At 40.2% G+C, this 20,049-nt stretch overlaps 1 protein-coding gene across 1 annotated transcript in view; it reads left to right on the top strand.

Annotated features, from left to right (window-relative positions):
• Positions 1–20,049, top strand: part of LOC124606812 (membrane-bound alkaline phosphatase-like) — a 146,158-nt gene that overhangs the window by 102,146 nt on the left and 23,963 nt on the right. The window contains exons 8-9 of the mRNA XM_047138880.1: positions 8,955–9,146; positions 13,085–13,189. Of these exons, the coding sequence (XP_046994836.1) occupies positions 8,955–9,146; positions 13,085–13,189 (297 nt within the window). The remainder of the gene's footprint in view (positions 1–8,954; positions 9,147–13,084; positions 13,190–20,049) is intronic.

The following is a 20,049-nucleotide window of genomic DNA, read 5'->3' as shown; positions in this document are numbered from 1 at the left end:
GCATAAACTCTTTTTGAAAACTTCTCACTGAAATTTAACCAGACTATTTACTATTTCGGTCGCCATGTACCGATGGAACGAGGTTTCAGAATATAAATCCGTTCAATCAACTTCAAAGACGCATTTAAATTGTATTTTAAGGAAATTGAAGCTTGCTTATTAGAACCAGAATTGACAGAAACAGTGTAAGATCAAAAACATGAAGCCACACGAAGGAATTATCCGAATGGGACGGGAACTGGTAGACGTGATGTACATGTACAGACAAACAAGAGGCCCTTATGCAGGCAGTAATTCGACTTGACATTGATCGAAAGAGTTGTTGGATGTCGAGAGACACCGTGCCAAATTCTGTCCAACTGGTGCATAAGATCGTCAAAATCACGAGCTGGTCGGAGAGCCTTGTCTATAATGCTCCAAACGTTTCAAACTGGAAAGATGTCTGGCGACCTTGCTGGCCAAGGTAGGGTTTCGCAAACACTAAGACAACCAGGAGAGATTTTCGCCTTGAGCGGATAGGCAATATCTTGCTGAAATGTAAGTCCAGGATGGGTTGCCATGAAGGACAACAAAAAAAGGGGCCTGCCTGTGAAAAGAAATGGCACGCTGGATCTTCACTCCTGGTTGTTGGGCCGTATGGCGGGCTACAGTCAGATTGTTTGGGGCATCTCCTGACATATCTTCGGTCTGGAATCACATTGACTGGAATAGTCTTCAGTGATGAGTCTCGCTTCGAATTAAGGCCCGATCAACATTGAAGGTGTGTTTGGGGCGCCCCAGATAGTGGTGGGATACCAACGTGACAGTCGCCCGCTGTAAGGCCCAAAAACCTCGAGTGATAGTCTGAAATGACATTGTTTTCGTACTAGGACCCCTTTGGTAGTCATCCGCGACACTTACAGCATAGCGGCACGTCGACGAAATTCGACACTCCCTTTTATTGCCCAGCCTGGGCTTATATTTCACGAAGACACTGCACGGCCACACACGGCGGCTATTCTATTGCTCTTCTTCGTGTTTGTGGAACCCCACCTTGGCCACCAAGGACGCAGGATCTCTCCCCAATTGAGAACGTTTGGAGTGTTTTGGGCAGTACCGTCCAACCACCTAGAGTTTTGACGATGTGACGCATCAATTGGACTGAAGTTACCACAGAATTTCTCAGGAGGGCATCCAGCGACTCTGTCAATCCATCGAAAGTCGAATAACTGTTTCCCTAAGGACCAGTGGCACATCAACCCATTACTGACTTGTTCATTTTGTGAAGCTATTTCTCTTGAATCATCCTACTTTTCTGAAATTTTAATCATTTGTTTGTCTGTATCTGTACATCACCTTTACCGATTTCCGTCCCATTCGGATAATTCCATGTGGTGTGTCGTTTTATTTTACTTTATTTTTCCTTCCTCTCATTACTTTATAGCTTTTCAAGAGACCTTTAAAGTTAACAGTCGTCACTTCAATGGAGAGAATTGACTTTTGAAACTTTAAGCACACGATTTGAAGAAAATGTATTTAATGCAAACAAATTTTACTCAAATACTGCAACAAAGCGACCGATCAAAAAGTATAATACTTTGCCTCATTAAACTGATTCATAGCAACGCAATTAATGTTGTTTTTGTTACATGTAGCAATGACCACTTTTAAGATTGGGATTAAGTAAAATGAACAGGTACTTGAAATTAAACAGTAACGAACTTTTGATATACATGTCTCTGTACTGATCGAAAAACACACTTGCTCACAGTACACATTGAAATAAGTCTAGCTCTCCTTTTACGAGAATAACAAAGAAATAGTCTGTAGTTTGCCTTATCAGTCGCACACGCAGTTCTAAACGTGATGCCACAAAGGCTTCTGCAGATTCTTCATGTCACTGATTAAAATGACGGACCAAAGGTGTCGTAATGTCTTCCCTTCGTATATCAGCTTGAAGCAAACTGGTTCAATCTTCGTAACATCATAGTTTAGCCTTGTAAGTCTTGCAAACATGGTACATCCTTACATGCCAAAAGTTCTCAGTGCAGAATTGTTAATAAACGTATTTCATCCAATAATACCAAAATTAAAAATCTTGCTGATTTCACCTAAACGCAACATCCCACTATTCCTACTGGTTGGTCACTGTCCACCACTTAATCTGTCTGCGATTAAACATTTTTCCAAATGGAACGCGACAAGGCCAGGTGTTACCTTGCCCCTACCACTACGCTCCGCGCAGGGTCCACCTACGAAGCCTTTTCCCTTGTGGAAAAGGCAATCAAACAGAACGACAAGGACACAAGCTTTGCGTTTCTCAGGCCTAATGGTTTCTTTCGTTCTTCGAATTAATTTATGCACTGCGTAATAATAAATAATATTAAGTTAAGAGTTAACTCAAAGCATGCGTAAATGATTTGATGTGTTAATTACAGAACAATAAGGTAATAGTGCCTTTCCCGCTGCAAAAAAATTACAGAATCTTAGTGACTGTGTTAAAATTGTGTTACAGCGGGTAAATCACAACTATTTTATTGTAAGATTTCGACAACAATGTACTTGCGTGGAAATTAGTACTATCCCGTTATACCACGTACAGCTGCGTACAGGGTGAACATTAAAAGAACGGACAAACCGCATGGACGGTTTCCTGAGTGGGGGTACCCTACGAACATACGTCCGGAAAAGGGTGGTGTGCTGCATGTAACGGCAACAAATCTTCCCAGAGCGATGGCCTCCATGGTGATAGGGATAGTAGCGGTTGTCATGCAGGATACACACGATCGTACTTTGGCTTACACTATGTTGGCGGGCCATATATTTGCAGCTTGTACTAGGGTTTCTCACAATACCTTGTAGAACCTGGTACTCCAAATCTGGTGTACACACAGTCCGCTGCCCCCCTTTATGTTCGTCTGTCTGAAAGGATCCATGGTGTCGGAAACGCCCAAAAAAGGGCTTGGTGTGTTGGGCTTGATATGTTGTGTGATGTGGTCAGTGTCTGTGAGGTTACTTGTTTTGGTATAGTGGTGCCACCTCTCGGCCGTTTCCTTCTGCTTCGCTGAACACAAACACCATCTTGTCTTATTCCCCACACAAATACCGGGCCATTCTGCTGCTTACAGTACTTGCGCCAATCACACAGCCCGCAACACAAAGGAAACACACGACACGTAGTCAGATCTCTTCCGTCAGTGTGATCTTCCTAGGCAACGATGGAGTTCCACACAGGTGTTCATAGGACATTTTTCCTCCATTTCCAGTCAGTTGTCTGTCCCTGCAGTTTGTCGGTTTCATTAACGTTTACCATGTTTAATTCTTATCAAAATCTACATCTACGTGACTACTCTGAAATTCACGCTTATGTGCCTGGGAGAGGGTTCAAAGAACCATTAGCATACTATTTATGTACCGCTCCCCTTTCGGACAACGTACAGGAAAAATGAACACTTACATCTTTTCGTGCGTGATGTGATTGCTGCGATCGTGTCTCCCTTTGTGGGTAGGCGTCAACAGAATATTCTCGCATTCGCAAGAGAATGTTGCTGATGCAGTATCATAAAAATATCTCAGCACAATGCTAAACTCCTTTATTCTAATGACTGCCACCCCAACATCCGTATCACATCCGTGACACCATTTCTTCTGTTTCGCAGTAGTACAGAATGAGCTGTCCTTCTTTGAACTTTTTGGACGTCCTCTGTCAATGCCATCTGATAAGTACCCCATATCATACAGCAATATTCTTGCAGAGAACAGGAAAACATATTGTTGCCAGTCTCTTTGATGGATTTGTTGCATCTTCAAACTCTTCTGCCAATAAAACGCATAACATTATCTGTGTCGTCATTGCAATTTAAGCTGTTCGTAAGAGTAATCCCTAGATATTACGTTGCAGTGACAACCTTTAGGTTTCTGCAATTTATCGTGTAACCGTTGTTTAACGGATTCCCTTCATTACTGATGTGGATAACCTCACACTTTTCATAATTTGTGTCAGCTGCCACGTTTAGAATCGTAGCCATACTTGCCTAATTCAATTTGGAACTAAATTTCATCATCCGATAGATTTCCTAGACTGAAAATGACAGAATCATCTACAAACAATCTAAGGCCGCTTACTTGTGCCTAATTAATGATCATTATTCTGTTGACAGCAGAACCTCTTCGCCCTTGATTTGAGGAGTTCTACAAACAGAATGTCTTACAGTTTGAATTTTCGGAAGTCGATATGTCCAGAAACTTCAAAATATCTGCCTTGTGAACAAACTCCCGTTATCATATATCATGGTGGTACTACATTGCATTTGAGTGCCCAGCGGAATAATATGCCTATGACTGAAATCCAGAGCGTTTCCTGATCCTGAAGACATTTAAAATCCCCGTCTTGAACCTTTTTAATGTTTGGATTGTTGTTACTTCTTAATGCATGACAACTAATTGTAGTATTAGAAAAATAGTTAGCTTCCATCACCTGCCTCTAGTGGGAAAAGTCGTATTTCTTCCACTGAAATGAAGTCTCGTTCACTCAAATGACATACAGCCACAAGACATACTAAACGATGATAACAATAATAATAATAATAATAATAATTTTAATATTAGTAATGATAATAGTAATAATAATAATAATAATAATAAAACCCTTGGAGGCCCGGGAAAAGAATAGGCCTCCCGTACGTTATGCCAGTCGTAAAAGGCGACGAAAAGATCAAACCACTAATAGGGCTAACGCCCCTTTCAGTATGATTAGTTGGTTCAGTACAGAACTAATGAACCCTCGGACAAGCACTATCATGGTCAGGGACGACACTTGAACCCAAAGCCCGTCCACAATGGTCACGACACTGCTAGCCAAACGGAAAATGATTTAAATTCAAATATAAGTGTTTTGCAGGATATGCTTCCTGCAACCACGCTAGAAGGAAAACAAAGACAGAGGATGAAATGGTCAGATGAAGTTAACCGACACCTCATGTTCTGTTATTACCAAGCAACGAACTAAGGAACCAACACAACTGGATACAGATCACAATTATACGCAACATTTTTTACGACATACCCAGAATTAAAATTTTTAACAGAACAACGACTAGCTGATCAGATCCGTGTAGTAATCAAAAATAACAGGATACCCCAGTCAGAATTAGAAAACATCAAACAACAACTACAACAAATACTGGAACAAAATAATGTGCAATCAGAAGAAGAAGAAAATACAGTAATGGACTCAAACATCCCAGAGCAAACAAACAAAGAACAACACGCATCGATTAAACATTCAAAGCAATACGAAATCTTGAGACAGCCCCCAGAACAAGCACAAATCGAACACGAAGTGACACACATGTTAGATAGAGAAGAAAAATTTCAGCTAACATATATAGAATACAAAGACACAAATACAGACATTAGACCATTCTTGCATAGACCACCAAATAACCCACGAATCGAAACAACAATAACAATTATCAACACAATCATACACAACAAAATAAATGAAAATACAACTATGAAAGAGTCACAACAACTGGTTTATATAGGAGCACTCACTACACTAAATATACACACTAGGCAGAGATCAGAACCAACCAACACACAGAAGAAACCCACAAAAACAGCGTGGCAACACAGGCTACAGATCAGAATACAAAAACTGAGAAAAGACATTGGACAGCTAACACAATTTATAAGAAATGAAATACCAGGCAAAAAAAGAAAAACGTTTAGCTAAAATCTCACAACAAGAAGGGATAGAGCAATTAGATGAAAAGAAGCAGAAATTACAACCATTGTCCAAACGACTAAGAAGATACAAAAAAAGTGAAAAAAGATGGAAACAAAATCAAACATTCAACACAAACCAAAAGAAATTTTACCAGACAATAGGTAACACACACATTAAAATAGACAATCCACCAAACATAACAGACATGGAACGCTTCTGAAGCAACATATGGTCAAACCCGGTACAACATAACAGGAATGCACGGTGGATACAAGTAGAAACAGACACATACATGATGATACCACAAATGCCTGAAGTGATAATTTCGCAACATGAAGTCACCCCAGCAATTAATTCTATGCACAACTGAAAAGCCCCTGGAAAAGATAAAATAGCAAATTTCTGGCTAAAGAAGTTCACCTCAACACATTCACATCTAACTAAATTATTTTACAGTTACATTGCAGACCCATACCCAGTCCCTGATACACTTACACAAGTAATAACTCATCTGAACCTAAAGATCAAGCAGACACAGCAAACCCAGAAAAATATCGCCACATAACATGCCTACCAACAATATACAAATATTAACTTCAGTCATTACACAGAAATTAATGACACATACAACACAGAACAAAATTATAAATGAAGAACAAACAGGCTGCTGCAAAGGAGCACGAGAACGTAAAGAGCAACTGATAATAGGTGCAGAGGTGACATATCAAGCTAAAACTAAACAAAGGTCGCTACACTACGCATACATTGGTTACCAAAAAGCTTTTGATAGTGTACCCCACTCATGGTTACTACAAATATTGTAAATATACAAAGTAGATCCTAAATTGATACAGTTCATAAACATAGTAATGAAAAAATGGAAAACCACACCTAATATCCAAACAAATTCAAATAATATCACATCACAGCCAATACAGATTGAGTGTGGAATATACCAAGAGGACTCATTAAGTCCTTTCTGGTTCTGCCTTGCTCCAAACCCAGTATCCAACATGCTAAATAATACAAATTATGGATATAATATTACTAGAACATACCAAAACAAAATCACACATTTGCTATACATGGATGATCAAAAACTACTGACAGCAACAACTCAACCAATTACTAAAGATAACAGAAGGATTCAGCAATGATATAAATATGGCTTTTGAAACAGACAAATATAAAAAAAAACATAGTCAAGGGAAAACACATTAAACAAGAAGATTACATATTGGATAACCACAGCGACTCCATAGAAGTGATGGAAAAAACAGATGCCTATAAATATCTAGGATACAGACAAAAAATAGGAATAGATAATACAAATATTAAAGATGAACTAAAAGAAAAATATAGACAAAGACTAACAAAAAAACTGAAAACAGAATTGATAGCAAGAAACAAGACAAAAGCTATAAATACTTATGCTATACCAATATTGACCTACTCATTTGGAGTAGTGAAATGGAGTAACACAGACCTAGAAGCACTCAATACACTTATACGATCACAATGCCACAAATATAGAACACATCACATACATTCAGCAACAGAAAGATTCACATTAAGCAGAAAGGAAGGAGGAAGGGGATTTATCGAAATAAAAAACCTACATTATGGACTGAAAGACAATTTAAGAAAATTCTTTATAGAACGAGCAGAAACTAGCAAAATACACAAAGAAAGCTCTCATATAAAGACATCGGCTACACCAATGCAATTTCATAACCACTTCTACAACCCTTCAGATAACATAACATCAACAGATACGAAGAAAGTAGATTGGAAAAAGAAAACACTACATGGCAAGCACCCGTATTAATCTAACACAGCCACACATCGATCAAGACGCATCTAACACATGGCTAAGAAAAGGCAATATATAGAGTGAGACAGAAGGATTAATGTTTGCATTACAGGATCAAACAATAAACACCAGATATTACAGCAAGCATATTATAAAAGATCCCAATACCACAACAGATAAATGCAGACTTTTCAAACAAGAGATAGAAACAGTAGATCATATCACAAGCGGATGTGAAATATTGGGAAATACAGAATACACCAGAAGACATGACAATGTATAAAAAATAATACATCTACAGTTTGCCATACAACATAAACTAATAAAACAACACGTCCCCACATACAAGTATGCACCACAAAATGTACTGGAGAATGATGAATACAAATTATACTGGAACAGAACCATTATAACAGATAAAACAACACCACACAAAAAATCTGACATCACCAATAAAAAGAAGAAATTAACTCAACTAATAGAAATGTCCATACCTAATACAACAAATATTCAGAAGATAACAGGAGGAAAAATCGAAAAATACATCCAACTGGCTGAGGAAGTCAAGGACATGTGGCATCAGGCTAAAGTTGACACTATACCGTTTATACTATCAACTATAGGAGGCATACCACACAATATCCACCAGTACATCAACGCAATACAGCTACATCCAAATGTATATATACAACTACAGAAATCTGTAATTATTGATACATGTTCAGTTACCCGAAAGTTCCTAAATGCAATTTAACATATACCGTACAGTTAAAAGGAAGTCACGCTTGATCAAGGTCCGCGTCACTTTCCATTTTTAACCAGACATAACGTCTGAGAAAGGAAAGAAATAATAATACTAATAATATTTCCTCATCCTTTAATCGTTTTGTGCAATGATATGGACACATCACTTCTGAAGAGTTATACAGTGGACAGAATGTCGATAAACACACACGCACACACACACGCACACATACAAACACACACACACACACACACACACACACACACACACGCACACACGCACGCAGCTAACATCAAATAGTTGTTCATTCAAGTCAAAGAACTGTTATAGCTCTTCGAGAAACTCACGTATTGGGGACCAGATTGCCTGAAGCGATCAAAACGAAGAATCAGTATCAGTGTCTTTTCCTATTTGAAAGACTTGATAAAACCCACCGTGTATATTCTTCAACACTTCCTATGTTGGTAATTCATGGAATAAAGTCCAAGAGATGTTAGCTCTTCGTTAACTTTTCGGAAGTATGCTCATATTCTTTATCCACGGGCAATGTGATGACAATTATTTTAGGTTTACAGAGGACACTTTTCACACCTTTCCTCTTGTTGCATCCTGCTATCTACAGTACTTCTCTGCTGAAACTGTGATGGAGAGACACGCGACGCTATGCTAGCTGTGATTGCCTGCAGGTGCGCGTATCGACATGGGGCACCATCATAACTGGGTGCACAAGGCGCTGGACGAGACCATCGAGATGTCCGAGGCGGTCCAGCTGGCGGTCGACATGACCAACGAGGCCGACACGCTCATCGTGGTGACGGCCGACCACGCCCACACGATGAGTGTCAGCGGATACCCAGCGCGTGGCAACAACATCCTCGGTAAAGCTTCCATCACTGCCCGTGAATATAAGCACTCACATACCTTTCTGTTTGTGTTTCTGTCGGTTTATCTCATATGTTCCCAACTTTCTTACATCAATGACTGATGTAGCAGTTTCAATTTCATTTTAAAATTTAGTACCTACAGAGTTTTGTTTGTGTTGTCGTTTTGGTCTCCAATCCGAAAACTAGCCTAACTAATCTACCGTGTGCAAGCGTCTTCCTCTTAGCATGGCTACTGCAATCTACATCCTTCTGAACCTGCTTACTCTATTCAAGTCTCCCTCCACAATTAGTATCCCCATCTCCCTCCTAAACACTTTACTCAGTTATCCAGTGTGATTCATTAATGTCTCACCATGTGTCCAATCAAATTGTGCCATAAAATTCTTTCTTCTCAAATTTGATTCAGTACCTTCATTTCCCTTATCTGAACTGATTATTCATTACCCACAAGGGAACCTCCCCATCGCACCCCCCCTCAGATTTAGTTATAAGTTGGTACAGTGGATAGGCCTTGAAAAACTGAACACAGATCAATGGAGAAAAAAGGAAGACGTAGTGTGGGACTATGAAAAAAATATGCAAAATATACACACTGAGTAGTCCATGCGCAAGATAGGCAACATCAAGGGTAATGTGAGCGCAGGAGCGCTGTGGTCCCGTGGTTAGTGTGAGCAGCCGTGGAACGAGAGGTCCTTGGTTCAAGTCTTCCCTCGAGTAAAAAGTTTAATTTTTTATTTTCAAACAATTATTATCTGTCCGTCCGTCGGTCCGATGCGAGGTAACTGCGCCGTATTATGTGGACGCTACACCTAAACGGAAAAATTTAAAAACGTTAAAAACATATGTTTTGTCAGAGCGCAGGAAAAACTGTGCGACTGTGAAACTGTTGCATTCATTTGTTGCAGTTTATGTAGCAAACTCTTATGTTTTCATCACTTTTTTGGGAGTGATTATCACATCCACAAGAAAACCTAAATCGGGCTAGGTAGAAGAATGTTTTTCCTCATTCGCCAAGTGTACAAGTTAGGTGGGTCGACAACATATTCCTGTCATGTGACGCACATGCCGTCACCAATGTCGTATAGAATATATCAGACGTATTTTCCTGTGGAGGAATCGGTTGACCTATGACCTTGCGTTCAAATGTTCCCATTTGAGAGGCACGTCCTTTCGTCTACTAATTGCACGGTTTTGCGGAGCGGTCGCTAAACACACACACTAAACTTATTACAGTGAACAGAGACGTCAATGGACGAACGGACAGGTCATAACTTCGCGAAAATGAAGAAAGTAAACTTTTCACTCGAGGTAAGACTTGAACCTAGGACTTTCCGTTCAGCAGCTGCTCACGCTAATCACGAGACCACGGCGCTCGTGAGCTCATCTTATCCTTGATGTGACCTATCTTGCAAATGGACTACTTAGTTTGTAAATTTTGCTTATTTTTTCATAGTTCCACACAACTTCTTCCTGTTTTCTCGATTTATATGTGTTCAGTTTTTCAAGGCCTATCCACTGTGCCAACTTACAACTTAATCCGAGGGGGGTGCGATGGGGAGGTTCCCTTGTCAGCTTCCTCCGATAGCACCTCATATGAAATGTACTGTTCTCCTCTTCTCTGAACTGTTTATCATCCATGTTTCACTTCCCTATGAGGCTACATATTACACTTTAATAGTAGAAAATACTTCCTAACAACTGAGTTATTATATATTACAGGACTCTCACTATAAAATGTCATTGTTGCAAGGTACTGACATCAATGGTTTACAGAAGAATGGAGAAGCAGGGAGAAGTCTACCTTAATCAATCACTTTAGTCTTTGGAGAAATGTGGGAATGCATCAGACAACATTAATCCTACGACCAGAATAGGCTTTTCCAGCTCTATGGGGAGAAAATTATTTATACCGACAGATAGTGGGAGGTTACACGGGGCAACAACAAAAATTTTCTCCGATGTCAAAATTATTTTTTAACCGCTCTCAGCAATCGTGCAAGTACGCATAACCTGGAACGAATCAGCATGTGCTCGATCTGGAAACAGATGGTTATCCACTAAAAGCACAGTATTTGCAGTGGTACCTGAATCAGTGTCAAATGCATCAACGACTCCGTCCTCTGCGCTGCTTCTACGTGAAGCTACGTTCAGGTATGATGGGATCAAGATCCACAATTCGTTTCTTTTGTATGACGTTGACGCACATGCTATGTTTCCTCGGTCATTAGTTGCGGTTCTACTTGAATGAGTGGGCTGATGTTAATACCTTTAACTGATGCATATCTGCTACCTATACCATTAAATGACAGGCATAAATGGAATTTTCTCGTCAGAGCACTGCTACAGTTACTGGATGAAGTACCATTCGCTACAAGACAATGCACGCGGTTCCTGCGTGTCAAGGCACTGGCACATTTCAATCGTTGATTGGCAGCGCTGGTCCTGCACCATGACCTATTCGTTTCACTGATTTGACCCCTCTGGACAAGAAACGTGAAACCTTGTTTACAAAACCCCTGTTGAATCAGAAGAGGATCTAATTGCCTAGATAGTGCCAGCAGCAGTAGGAATTAATGAAACTTCTCCAGTCTTTGACCGTGTTAGACGGAACATGACCCAACAGCGTGACCTCTTTTTACAAGCCAGTGGAGGCATTTTTTAACTTCTACTTTAACTGAAGGAACTTATTTTTCATGGTGAACGTTCAGCTCTCCTATATTTTGCACAATTCGCTTCGCTAGTAGTTTCGTTCAAATGGCCATTATGAAGCTTAAGCTGGCATGAACGGCTGGAAAGTTATAGCATAATGAAATTTGCTCTTTGAAGCCCACCATAGTAGTAAAAATTTTTTTTCGCTAGTGTGTGACTATCTGTCGTTGTGAACTTTCCTTCTTCGAAAACTGTTGGGCACAGCTATTATTGCACATTTTTTGGTTTGTCTTTTTCAATAATTTTAACCCTGTATAGAAGGAGTCACAAACGGTGACCGTCGAGTTTACGCTTCTTCTGCGCGCTTACGTCATGCATTCTCTGACAACCAGTGAGCATCCAGTGGTGCTTTCAGCACTCAGCTGCAGTAGCGTAGCCAAGGCGCGCTTTATGAGTGACCGCAGCGTCCTGTTCAGCGCATTTTTATTCCATTTGTTCAAAAATGTGTGTTAAATATTGTGGGACTTAACTGCTAAGGTCATCAGTCCCTATTTCCATTTGTTACGAGCAGTCATCGATGACGGTGGTGATAAGCGACAAATTCTACACAAGCGTGCGAGAAACACCATTTGAAGAATACACAGGTTCTTCAAGCACAAACACGTGTCGCTGGGAACCAGCAACACTGCAGTCTCCGCCTGTGCCTCGACCTGTGGGAATCGCCATCGTTCTTGAATTGAACTATAGTACCTGCCCATCGGCAGTCAGGCAGCTGAGATACCGCCCTGGCTCTGCACCTGTGGGCAGGGATAGCCAAGTGATACGGGCATGTGGAGACCACGTGTAACTGTCAATCTCAAGAGCAATCGAATGGAATGAACAGTGCGTTGAAAAGAGTCTTTTGACACGGAAATTTTGGTTCCATGACAAAACTGCAGTTAGGATTACCTTAGATGATTAAATGATTTTATTTGTTACAACATATTATGGAACTGCAATTGTTCAAAAAACTGTTGTGTACCCAATAAAATACTGTGGATCAAACAACCGTCTTACGGTTCTCATCATTTTTCAAAATTAACCTGCATATCTGAAGATATAGAACAGATTTTGAAGGAAGCTTTCATGTTGACTGGTAACATGAAGAGTTTTAGGGGAACAACAGATAGCACAAACCATAAAAATTCTCTTGATGTTACGTAACAAAAGATTAATTATGTTATAGACTATAGTTATACCCATAAATATTGGTTTGCATTTTGATCCGCATTTTCGTGTTGCAGGCATTGCGGATCTGGACGATAACAAGATTACCCGCATGACTGTCAACTACGCAAACGGCCCAAGCTACGAAGAGGGCCGGAATATTACTGAGAAAGACAACACCAGTAAGTATCTACAGAAGGGTAGGAAGAAATAAGTCCCATTAGAACTACAGCGTCACAAATAAGGGAACATACAGAATATCTTGAGTGCACAATGCCACATGCATTATGAGGACGCATGCTGAAGTACACTCTTCTGTTATACGTCTAGTAACCCACATACCTAACCATCTATTTAGCGCACAGAGGACCTGATTTACGTAAGTTACACTTGACAAGCCCTCAAATATTTTAGGAAACTGATACTTTTAAATATCATTTATTACATAGTTAAGGACTCCCTTTCACTACTATTATTATTGTTGTTGTTGTTGTTGTTGTTGTTGTGGTCTTCAGTCCTGAGACTGGTTTGATGGAGCTCTCCATGCTACTCTATCCTGTGCAAGCTTCTTCATCTCCAAGAACATACTGCAGCCTACATCTTTCTGAATCTGTTTAGTGTATTCAACTCCTGGTCTACCTCTACGATTTGTACCCTCCACGCTGCCCTCCAATACTAAATTGGTGATTCCTTGATGCCTCAGAACATGTCCTACCAACCGATCCCTTCTTCTAGTCAAGTTGTGCCACAAACTCCTCTTCTCCCCAATCCTATTCAGTACCTCCTCGTTAGTTATGTGATCTACCCATCTAATCTCCAGCATTCTTCTGTAGTACCACATTTCGAAAGCTTCTATTCTCTTCTTGTCCAAACAATTTATCGTCCATATTTCACTTCCATACATTTCTACACTCCATACAAATACTTTCAGAAACAACTTCCTGACACTTAAATGTATACTCGATGTTAACAAATTTCTCTTCTTCAGAAACGCTTTCTTGCCATTGCCATCCTCTCTACTTCGACCATCATCAGTTATTTTGCTCCAACTCCTTCACTACTTTAAGTGTCTCATTTCCCAATCTAATTCCCTCAGCATCACCCGACTTAATTCGACTACATTCCATTATCCTCGTTTTGCTTTTGTTGATGTTCATCTTATATCCTCCTTTCAAGACACTGTCCATTCCGTTCAACTGCTTTTCCAAGTCCTTTGCTGTGTCTGACAGAATTACAATGTCATCGGCGAACCTCAAAGTTTTTATTTCTTCTCCATGGATTTTAATACCTACTCCGAACTTTTCTTCTGTTTCCTTTACTGCTTGCTCAATATACAGATTGAATAGCACCGGGGAGAGGTTACAACCCTGTCTCACTCCCTTCCCAACCACTTCTTCCCTTTCATGCCCCTCGACTCTTATAACTGCCATTTGGTTTCTGTACAAATTGTAAATTGCCTTTCGCTCCCTGTATTTTACCCCCGTCACCTTCTGAATTTGAAACAGAATATTCCAGTCAACATAGTCAAAAGCTTTCTCTGAGTCTACAAATGCTAGAAACTTTGGTTTGCCTTTTCTTAATCTAGCTTCTAAAATAAGTGGTAGGGTCAGTATTGCCTCACGTGTTCCCATATTTCTACGGAATCCAATTTGATCTTACCCGAGATCGGCTTCTACCAGTTTTTCCATTCGACTGTAAGGAATTCACGTTAGTATTTTGCAGCTGTTACTTATTAAACTGATAGTTCGGTAATTTTCACATCTGTCAACGCCTGTTGTCTTTGGGATTGGAATTATTATATTCTTCTTGAAGTCTGAGGGTATTTCGCCTGTCTCATACATCTTGCTCACCAGATGGTAGAGTTTTGTCAGGACTTGCTCTCCCACGGCTGTCAGTAGTTCTAATGGAATGTTGTCTACTCACGGGGCCTTGTTTCGACTTAGGTCTTTCAGTGCTCTATCAAACTCTTCACGCAGTATCATATCTCCCATTTTATATTCATCTACATCCTCTTCCATTTCTTCCACTTCTTTCACGATTATTAAAATGAAAATAAGTCGTTTTCAGAGGTTCTTGCTATTTTGATTTAAACTTCAGTCTACATCAGCAAAATGCATCGCTCTACCCAACCAGAGGACAACCACAGTCGTTTTAATTAAAAATTTTCACCCACGCCGAATTTCATCTCACAGTATGGACTACTGCTCTCGGTACTCTTACGTCACTGTCCCTGTTCAGGTTAACTTCTCTACGCAACCTAAATATTTCCAGACCTCTCCTCAGTTTGGATAACTAACGTAGTTACTCCTTTATGTCCACCTATTAATGTTAGCTTCTTGTTCTGCATTTGGGGCAATGGAACACTACATCTGTCGTATTCCACGGATCAGGTGCAATGTGGTATCTGCAATACGGAAAGGAAATTTATTTAAGTACCATAAAATTAATTTACGTAATACTATGACATGTTGCATTACTTAGCAACTCTTACTTACGAAATAAACAAAATCATTAATTTTAAAGATTCCTGTGATGACATTCTTTAGCGGAGTCAGGGAACTGTCCAACAGAGTTTTTCTAGTACCTTCTTTCCTCCCCTTCAGCTCTGCCTTACTCTAGCCAATATTCTTCCTCCTCAGCCTGGCTTCAATGTAGTTAACTTTCTTCTCTGGAATCGTAAACTTAAATTTTGAACCGCAGGATTTTGTGAACAAAGCACTCACAACCGAAGTGCATGGTGGTACTGAAAATATGACTTTGCTTTATTATAAACCAGTTTCAAACCTTCACTCGTGTAATTTAATAAAAATTTTCTTTTCTTCACAAGGCATCTCAAATCTATGAGGCAATATAAGTGAAACACTATATGGAATCTTTATTTTACAACTTCCATCGAAATTAGAGTTCTCCTGAGACCTCAGGCAACCATTCGCCAAGGCAGGTGGAAGGGTTTCGTATTTGTACTAACAAGTACTTAACATTCCCTATTTCATAGTTCTAAGTGTCTGTTAAACGACACTGAGACCGCAAAACGAAATACAGAAACTATCTTCAGTGAAGGAGACATATCTATCCGAGAGCGTGTGTGTGTGTGTGTGTGTGTGTGTGTGTGTGTGTGTGTGTGTGTGTCAGTGTTTTTCGACGATTTATGGGCGATTAACTACAGGGTAATCAATGCAACCCAAGAATAGAGCTAATACTAAGATTTAAAAAATTTGTTAACATCGCGTATAGATTTAAGTGTCAGGAAGTCGTTTCTGAAAGTATTTGTATGGAGTGTAGCCATGTATGGAAGTGAAATATGGACGATAAATAGTTTGGACAAGAAGAGAATAGAAGCTTTCGAAATGTGGTACTACAGAAGAATGCTGGAGATTAGATGGGTAGATCACAGTGAGTGACGTTTTAAATACTGATGTTCTAAAAAGTCCAGTTGAAAGACGTACGACAATCTCGTACTTCTTTGTTGAATCTGTCAATTTGTAATTTGCCAAAGGACTGTATTGTTTGTCCTTTCTCATTCGTGAACGATCTGGTCGTAGCAATGCCGAGAAAATATGTTCTCTTGGACATGTTCTTTAATTTCCATTCCCTATATCGCTGTGTGTGATCACCAGCCTTTAGTCTGTGCATATAACAAACCGTGCACTAAATGTATGCTGTGACTCACCAGTGTGCTAGAGCAGGCTTTTTCTCTATCTTTCTGCTGGAAGATAGGGGGAGTTTCTATAGGGTTTCTCTGGACAATAGCAAGAAGGACCTTCTAAATAAACGAGTAGGCCATTCACCTGCATATTCCTGAGTGTCCTACGTGCCAAGTTCGGGGAATTCGTGGTGAAACTTCAGCGGCGGAAGTGAGGGTTTCTTCCTATTTTAAACGCCAGACATGTCACTGGCTGACATATTTTGTTGTAGAAGACAGAATGTTTGAGAATTTTTTTGGTGGTTCTGGAAGATGATCGGGAAGGAGACCTATGCTTTCTCTCAGGCCCTAATTGTGTCAAAGCATCATGTTTTCCGACGGCGGCTGCGGATTGGTCACTGAAATCTCTCCAAAATAATGACTCTAAGGGTTGCGTTTGCTGAATGCTGTCAACGAGCATTTGGTAGGCTGTTGTGAAGGGAACTACGGAGGAAGTGGTCGTGAAGCAAAATTAATTCTCCGAGCTGGTGAATGTACATAAAGAACTAGTTTCAAGTCGGGTCATGCAAGGTTTTGGACGCGGTATATCTTCATGGCATCAGCGCTTTCAGGGGTAGGGAGTGGTTGTTGATACTCAAATTGGCTTTGCGTCTGAATATAGCCTTTTCGATTCAAACTTAGTACGATGATTGCAGTGCGCAAAAGCATCCAATGTCCAATGGTGTAGGAAATCTTGGTTCACAGACTTTTATGTTTTTCTTGTGAATTGAGATTTTATCTAACGAAACTCTAGCCTTTCCACGCCAGTCGGGTTCTGTGTTCATTCTACAGAACTTTCTAAACCTACAAGCCTCAAATGACCGTCCTTTCTTTCCGCTGTTTAATAGACAATGCATGCCACTTGCATGGATAGGAATCCGTCTGTTAATGGATTACGATCCGTTTAGTACACAGAGGCGGCCCCAACGCTAGCCTTAATGCGAACTGTGTTTATTTTGCACATTGAATACGTATGGGACGTTCCCAGGTAGAAACCGCAAACATAATATTCTTTAATTTTTGATTAACATTCGTCCTATGTTAATAAATCTCAGCTTTCCATTCGCTTTATTCTTTGCTAGATTGGTTCATCTTGTTCGCTCCTACTGCAGCATTAGTGAGTGGTATCCGAGATCTGATAGGCTTGACACTGAGTATGAAACAAACATAGTCGTCACCATAAGGTTGTACCAAGTTTGTCCGTTTTCCTTGAGCAGGATAAGTTTGGGCGTATATCACTTTAACATGAGGGCTTAGATGGTTCGTGAGTGACATAGAAGTCGGCATATCCATTGAACTTGTGGTGAACGAACGATCAAGCTTAAAAAGAAAGAACGTTTGGCGGTAGTAACATATAAGAAGCGCGAAAGCGTGAAGTCATCCACTGGAGCAGCAAAATAAGTCCTCTACATTTCGGTTACACGATAAATCACACAAATCTAAAGACTGCAAAACTCAACTAAACACTTCGTGATTAAAACTATGAATAACTTAATTTGGAACGATCTCACAGAAAGTGTTGTGGGGAAAGCAAAGCAAAGACTGCGATTAATTGGAAAAATACTAAGAAAGTGCCACATGTCTGCAATAGATACTGTTTACACCACGTTTGCCCGCTCTTTTCTGGAGTACTGCTGTGCGATGTGTGGTCCGCATCAGACGGCACTGTCGGAGGACACTGAGAAAGTTGAAAGAAGGGCAGCTCGTCTGTATTATCGACGCATAGAGGAGAGAGTGCCACGGACATCATATATGGGCTGGGGTTCCAATCATTGAACCAAAGGCGATTTTCGTTGCGGCTCGATCTTTTCATGAAATTTCAATCACCAACTGTCTTCTTTGATTGGAAAAATATTTCGTTCGCGTCCATCAACATAGGGAGAAAGATCATCATAATAACATAAGAGATCCGAGCTCGCATTGTCAGATTTAAGTGCTTGTTATTCCGCCATTATAGAGTGGAACGGTACAGAAATGGCTTGACTGTGGTTCCATGAACCCTCTGCCACGACTTGAATTGTGTATTTGCAGAGGAACGGTGTGGATGTAGATGTAGATATCGATAGTGGAGAAATCAATATCATATCAATTTATACTACTGGGTACGAGCTTTCTGTTCACCAGAGTTCCTATTTTATGTGAAGTAGTGATCTGTTGCGGGCGATGCGTATTGTGGTCTCTGCTCGTCCGTTACGGATTCTCTTACGAAGACATGAAATATCGGGACTATGTATAGCTCATGGTAGAAGTTATATGTGTGTAAACTAGAGCTAGCAAATTCCCACCGTAATTATTCAAACCTTATATTGTGATTTCCGGATTATAATTGAAGATATAAGACGTGATCAGGAGTTTACGTTTGGGGATGTTGCTGCAGCGTATATACAACCCATCGTGACTCCGATGAGGCTACATAAGCATCGACATTTAGACAATGGTCAATAAAATTCTTCTGGGCTGTTGACGGCATTGTCAGCGTATAAAATTGTTCGACGTTTCGGCCAGTAATGCAAGTCACCTTCCTCAGGGCTGTGCTGAGCTCAGACAAGGGGTTAGTATGGCTCTCGAAAGGAAACATTTTGATTCATCCTAATACTAATAAAAGACTACACTGGCTTATGTGAACCTAAACCTGTATTACAGTGCCCGTGTGGGTATTTTGAGATTGGAAGATGAAGTGTTTGTGGGTAAGGATAAAAAGTTTGTGGCACTGTTCACACTAGCAGGTAATTGTGTGGCTATATCGAGAGCCTGCAGTTGGAGACGAGTTTAATCGCATTTTTCCTCCGAACTATACCGAAATTCCATGATTGCCAACCGTTAACTGCACAATCGAGCGAGCATTACACCATGCAACACACTCCAATACTTACCTCCCACTAAAAGGAACTTAATTTGGGTTAAAGAACAGGTAGGTGCTCCTTACACCGACCCATTTTCATATAATTAGCAACTAATATTAAAGACATTTAATAGGTCCTCCCTCATCTCTAAACCGAGTTATTACGTTTCACAGTGTCATTCTCATTCGCCTTAGCGGAAATACAGCACACACCAAGCCATGAAGCCCATTGAAAGAACACTGAAAAGCCAGGCAATTTTTTTCGTGCACAGGATTAGTCACTTAAACTGTAAGATAAAAATTTTACTTGGCAGTTGTTAATGTAAAATACACTAGTGGCGATTAAAATTGTTACACCACGAAGATGACTTGCTACAGACGCAAAATTTAACAGACAGGAAGATGTTGTGATATGCAAATGATTAGCTTTTCAGAGCATTCACACAAGGTTGGCGCCGGTGGCGACACCAACAACATGCTGACATGAGGAAAATTTGCAACTGATTTCTCATACACAA

The sequence above is a fragment of the Schistocerca americana genome, chromosome 3 (assembly GCF_021461395.2).
Source record: "Schistocerca americana isolate TAMUIC-IGC-003095 chromosome 3, iqSchAmer2.1, whole genome shotgun sequence".
Lineage (NCBI taxonomy): Eukaryota > Metazoa > Arthropoda > Insecta > Orthoptera > Acrididae > Schistocerca > Schistocerca americana.
This window is presented reverse-complemented; position numbering and strand designations above follow the sequence as displayed.